The sequence below is a fragment of the Phacochoerus africanus genome, chromosome 4, assembly GCF_016906955.1.
Source record: "Phacochoerus africanus isolate WHEZ1 chromosome 4, ROS_Pafr_v1, whole genome shotgun sequence".
Classification (NCBI taxonomy): domain Eukaryota; kingdom Metazoa; phylum Chordata; class Mammalia; order Artiodactyla; family Suidae; genus Phacochoerus; species Phacochoerus africanus.
This window is the reverse complement of record NC_062547.1, coordinates 65,280,149-65,285,799: the sequence shown is the minus strand read 5'-3', so window position 1 is coordinate 65,285,799 and position 5,651 is coordinate 65,280,149. Positions and strand designations below refer to the sequence as shown.

Sequence of the window (5,651 nt, the reverse complement as noted above, 5' to 3'; positions counted from 1 at the left end):
TCGGTGCATTGTCTGTCTCTTCTTGTGCGCAGTAATGGGGGAGGTTCTTGGAAGTGGAGAGAGTTGGAGGAGGCAGATGCAATGGGTGACCAGGGCGTTAGGGAGTGATGGGGAAATGCCCTGGATTATGCTGTGGGGGATCATTTGAAGGAGGCCAAGGGATGGTGGGGACTCAGGCCTGTTACTGTGGTGGGGAACGTGGGCAGGACGCAATGGGAAGGGGCTTGGAACTTTGCTGAGGGGGTTAGAGGCCGGTGACGAACGGTTGCAGGATTTATTCCTGGCGTCCGCAGGGGCAAGAAGCTCCCACCAACCCCCTAGCTCTGCTCGCAGCAGAGCTCCCGCCCCGGGATTGAGACCAGGGCGTCGTGTGCATGCTCCTGCGGCTCTGGCTCTGGGTCTCTTCGCCCCCGCGTGGCAGGTCCAGGTATTGCACACCTTGGAGGCGCAGGCAGCGCCTCTGCCGCCGCTGCGCGGCCACGAGAGCGCAGCATCCCCGACGGGACACACCGCCCTGGGCTTGTCAGCAAAAAGGCTTTATTCCTCGAAGTCTCTGCACTGTGGACCTGGGGCAGGCCCGGGGTGGTCTGGCTTAGGCGCCGGGGGCGCCTAGAAGTGACTGAGGCCACTGTGCCGAGAGCTGCGCAGCGAGTTGGCCTCCCAGGCGCTCCTGGTGAGGCCCAGCACCGCAGGGCTGCCCTTAGCGCCGGCCCGTGAGGGCAGAAGGCGAAGCAGTTGGCGAAGCACGGCCTGGCGCAGCAGGATGTACACCCAGGGGTCCAGAATCTGGTTCCACGAGGCGAGACGCACGGCCAAAAACAGCAGCCGCTGCAGGGAGCTGGAGCCCCAGCCTGCAATGGCCAGCACCACCAACACCTGGAAGAGAAGACCGTGTGAGCAATAGGCTGGTGTAAGAAAAGGGGACCGGCGAAGGGCTCGGGCAAGAATGCTTGGGAGAGTGTCTGAGAGGAAATGAAGCTGTGAGGAGGGACACAGCATCACGGGGAGGGTAAATACGAGTCTAATTGGAAAGATGAAAGAAGCAGGGGAGGGGTGGGTGGTTGGGGTTGGAGGGCGTGGCAGAAGCAAAGGCCTTCCGCAAGTGTGGGCTCAGGCCAGAAAGAAGTCCCAGGTATCCCAAATGACAGAAGATTGAATGGGAGAAAAGGGAATGATGGTGGAAGTGGCTAGGGAATGAAGGCACCTAGAGGGGTGAGATTGGAGGGGAGGCTTGCCTGGATCAGGGTGAACTACAAAGAAACTCCACCAAAGAGCAAGATCAGGGGTAGGGCCTCTAGGGGGCGGAGCCCTGGCTGGGTCTGGGAGAAAGGACTCCGGTGTCCGGGGATTGAAAGGGGTAGGAGGGGCCACGGAGGTAGCAGGAAGGAGCAGGGTTAGAGGGGCGTGTGCGCCCCTCACCAGCAGGGGGCTCCAGCAGATGCAAGACACCACCATGATGCCCACGAGCTGGCCCACCATCTCCACGTCGTGGGCGCGGGCTCTGCGCCCTGAGCCACGGCCCAGGGAGCCGCCAGGGGCGGTGGAGGCCGAAGCGACGGACGAGGCGGACGAGGCGGAGGCTGAGCGAGGTCCGCGCCCTCCCCAGTGTCTTCGGCTGTCGGGGCCGGAAGCCAAGGAGCACCGTTGAGAGCGGCGGCGCCAGCGGGCACGCAGCAGGGCCAGGCCGCTGAGCGTGTTGCACACGAGCGCGGCGAGCAACGAGGCCAAGCCGAGGCCGGCGAAGAGGCCGGCGAGCAAGGCCTGGCGCCAGCCTCCTGCCGGGCCCAGACTGATGAAGCACCACGTGCCTGGGTACTGCAGCTCGTAGCGTCCCACGCGCGCCAGCGGCAGCAGCGCCACGGCCAAGGCCACGGCGGCCAGCGCGGCCAGAGCCAGGCGCGCGCGGGCCACCGAGACACGGGCTGCGTGCAGCAGTGGCTTCGTGACGCCCACGCAGCGCTCCACGGCCATGCCGCAGCCCAGCAGCAGCGGGCACAGGCCAAAGAAGACCATGCAGCCGCCCAGGAAGTGGCAGGCGCCGCCGGCCGGCGAACGCCCCGCGGTATACAGGCGTAGCACCAGCGCACCCGGAATCACGTGGCCCGCCAAGTCGGTGGCCAGCAGGCTGGCGACGAATAGCAGGAAGGTGGCTGCCGAGCGACGGCGCCGCAGACGACCCGCGGCCTGCGCCAGCAGCGCCAGCGCCAGCACGTTGGACAGGGCGCCCAGCGTCATGGAGAAGATGGGCAGTGCGGGCGATGCGCCCGCCAGGCCCGACACCGGTCCGACGGACGCGTTGGGAGCCCTGGGTGCCGTGCACGTGGTCGCCTCGCCCGCCAGGCTCAGGTTGAGGGGCCCGCAAGGGCTCATGTCAGGTGCCGGGGGTGGGGCTGGGGAGAGGAGAGGAGGGGAAGGTGAGGTCCCTCCGTTGGCCTGGGACCAGCCAGAGGACCCATCTCCCAATATCAGGACCCATTTGACCCAGTGGCGTTCTTCTATGGACCCTCTACCCAGGGCAACTCCGGATGACTCTAGCTGCCCCATTCCTGACCCACTCCTCCTCCTCTGCCTCTCACCAGCCCATCTCTTGCTCCCGGCCTCAGTCTGCCCTCACTGCCCCTTCCTCTGTCCACCACAGCTCACCTGCCTTCAGCCCAACCTGTATCTATCCCTACTTCTGGGCCTTACCCACCCAGCTCTGACACCCCCCTCCCGTTCGGACACCACAGCAAATTCCTGGGCCCTAACCCCATCTGATACCCACTGACCCATTTCTGACCCAGGATGTCATCTGACCCCACTGCCCCATCTCTGACCATCACCGTATCACCTTTACTCCAGTCCCATCCTAGATGCTTACAGCCCCACCTCTGCCATTGTGGGCACATTTCACACTGTCTCTTTCCCCAGGGCTACATGTCTGTCCCCACAGCCCCATCTTTGTCCCCATAGTGAAACCTCTGTCCCCATAGATTCCATAGATTCATCCCTGTCCCCACAGCTCTTTCTTGTTTCCATAAACCTATCTCTATCCCCTTGGCCACATCTCCATCCCCGCAGCCCTGTCCCTACACCCCCATCCCTGTCCCTCACACTCCCGTCTCAGCTCCATTGCTGTCTCTCATCCAGGCCCTACCTCTGACCACAGCTGTCTCACCGTGAATGCCCACAGTTCCAGTCCTGCCAGTTCCATATTCCTGCCCCAGAGGCCTCCAGTCTAGCCCATCACCACCCATTCCTTGATACCCCACTGATGAGGGCTGAGAGGACAAACTGCCTTCTGGGTCATATGGGATGGGAGGCTGGGCAGGAGGTAAGATCAACAGGGACAGACAGATGGGACTGAGAGTCAAGGAACACAGGAAGGACAGACGGGGGTGGGGGAGCCATGGCCCCGTCCTTCAATGCCTTCCTCCCCCACTGGAGATCCTCATGCCCCAGCCTTCTTACCCGGCGCTGCCTAGGATGCGGGGTCCCCATTGCCTGCTGCTCAGCCCCTGTGCCGGTGCCCTGCTGCGCCCGCGGCCCGCTGCGCCTGAGCTCTCCAACAGGCCGCTCCCTCCCTCCCTCCCTCCCTCCTGGGGCGGCTCCTCCACTCCCTGCCTCCTCCCGCTGCCCTCTCCAGCCTCCAGGGGCTGTTCCACCCAGCGCACGCCTGCAGGGGGCCTGGGGTGGCAGAGACCCCCTCTCTGCACTCCTGGCAATGATCAGGGGTTACTCTGGGCCCCAGCTCCCCCCAGGAGGAAGGGGGGCTCTGGGAAGTTGGCCTGGCCCCCATGACCCTCTCCCCCTGGTGAGGCGGGAGCAGCCCCCTTCCCCCCCCAGGCGTGGGCCTCTCGCCTGGCTCATTAATAAAGCGGATAAAATCTAAACATTGGAAAATGTGAGTGTCGCCCAGGGCAGGCTGGGGCGGCGTAGGGGGTGCTGCTACCCCCATCAAGGCTGCGAGGTTGGAGGGCTAACCCTGCTTGGGGACAGCAGCACCCCTTTGCCCTGCCCTTCATAGATGTCGGGTGGGTGGTGGTGGGCAGTGCTCCGGTGGACCAGCTTAGGTCAGGCCTAGTATGACCAGGAGATCCGATCCGCCCATTATTTACACAGGGGCTTAAAGCCCAGGCCAGGGCTGCACAGTCATATCCTGGGGTTGGGGGAGGGAGGCGGGGGTGGGGAGAGGGAGAAGGCTGACGCGGGGCTGGGGAACTAAGAGACCCGGTGATTCTACTCCTGCTTTAGGATGTGGTGCGCACACCCACATCCCAAACCACCCATAACCACACCTGTAGACACACATACAGCTGCAGCATCGCCTCCTGCCCTGAGAAGTAAGATCACATCCCTGGCGGGCACACACACACTCTCACACATGAGGATACACAACTGTATCCCTTAACACCCTGAGACCCACCACCATCACTGCCTGTTCCCAGCACATCAGCAGCCACATTCCTCAGTGCCTTGAGGTCAGCCCTCATCACACTGAGACAATCTCACCCCCAGCGCCAGAGACACGCCCATAGCTACCACTTCTAACACCCTGAAATACAGCCCCGTGAAAAAGAGACCATCACACCCCTTAGCGCTGAGTCCCACTGAGCACCCTGAGTCACAGCCCCCAACCACACCCCACATCATCTAGAGGTGCCCCCTAACAGTCACACAGACCCCAGAGGTACACAATGCATACACCCAAGACACAAGGAGTCACACCCCCTGGACACCTTGAGATCCAGCCGGTCACCCCTCCCCAACCCTAGCAACAGTGACATTCGGAGACATACATGTTTGCAGCCCTGGACCCTCTGAGATGCAGTCACACTGCTACACTCCACAGAGGCCCTGCCGGCTAAAGCCACAGTCTGGGACATAGTCATCTCACCCTGTTCCCTCAACGTAGTCACAAACCACCAACACTCTCAGAGACACAGTCCTACCCGCACAACACCCAGACGCACACAGCCCCTCCCCTTCACCACCTGAGCTATGGGCACAGACACACAAAGAACCCACAGGTACCAAGGGAGGCTAAGTAACCCATCTCACCCAGTGGGTCCTCTCTGCTCCCCCCTTCCCAGGTCCCCTGGAAATGGGGAGGGGGCAGGCTCAGACCTCCCCTATCAGCTCACCCCAAACATTCCTGCAGGGACTTCTGGCCTGGTTCCCCTAGCTTCAGTCCTCGCTTGCTCTTCCCTCCAGGTCTGGCCAGGGGCCCGCCCCCGCCTGTCCCTGATCCCCCCTCAATCCTTAAGGATGAAGTAGGTTGTCAAAAAAAGCACGCCGGGTTTATGTCCAGCGCAGAGGGTGGCACGCTGTGAATGCTGGTAGACCCCACACACCCAGAATCAGCTGAGGCTGGGGCTGCATCATGACCCCCCCCCACCCCGTGATAGCCCCTGCCCCCAGCCTCGGGGTGAGGTTCCTCCCCATCAGCACTCACTGGGGCAGGCCTGAGACTCTCTCTGAAGCCTCTCCCCTCTTTCTTCATGCCTCCCTGCCTGGGTGGTCCCCACAGCCTTGGGTTGTACCCAGGACTAGCCAGCCCTTAGCCCTGTGCCCGCTGTTCACATCAGGCTAAGGGGGGCGGGAAGCCTTGTTCAAGAGAGAGCGAGACTTGCACCCTCAGGAGGCCGAGAAGCTCTGGCCTTGCCTGGAAG

General features: G+C 62.7%; 1 protein-coding gene across 2 annotated transcripts; it reads right to left on the bottom strand.

Moving 5' to 3' along the window:
* Positions 1-520: 520 nt before the first annotated feature.
* On the bottom strand, positions 521-5,327 carry PTGER1 (prostaglandin E receptor 1). 2 transcript variants are annotated; one of them, XM_047776817.1, is made up of 3 exons: positions 5,124-5,327; positions 1,420-2,390; positions 521-876 (listed from the first exon to the last, which is right to left on the bottom strand). In XM_047776817.1, exons 2-3 carry the CDS (start codon positions 2,368-2,370, stop codon positions 610-612), a joined length of 1,218 nt encoding a protein of 405 aa, XP_047632773.1. In that variant the 5' UTR covers positions 2,371-2,390; positions 5,124-5,327; the 3' UTR covers positions 521-609. The 2 variants fall into 2 exon arrangements, with proteins under 2 accessions (XP_047632773.1, XP_047632775.1); XM_047776819.1 differs by lacking the exon at positions 5,124-5,327 and adding an exon at positions 3,451-3,541.
* Positions 5,328-5,651: the final 324 nt, after the last annotated feature.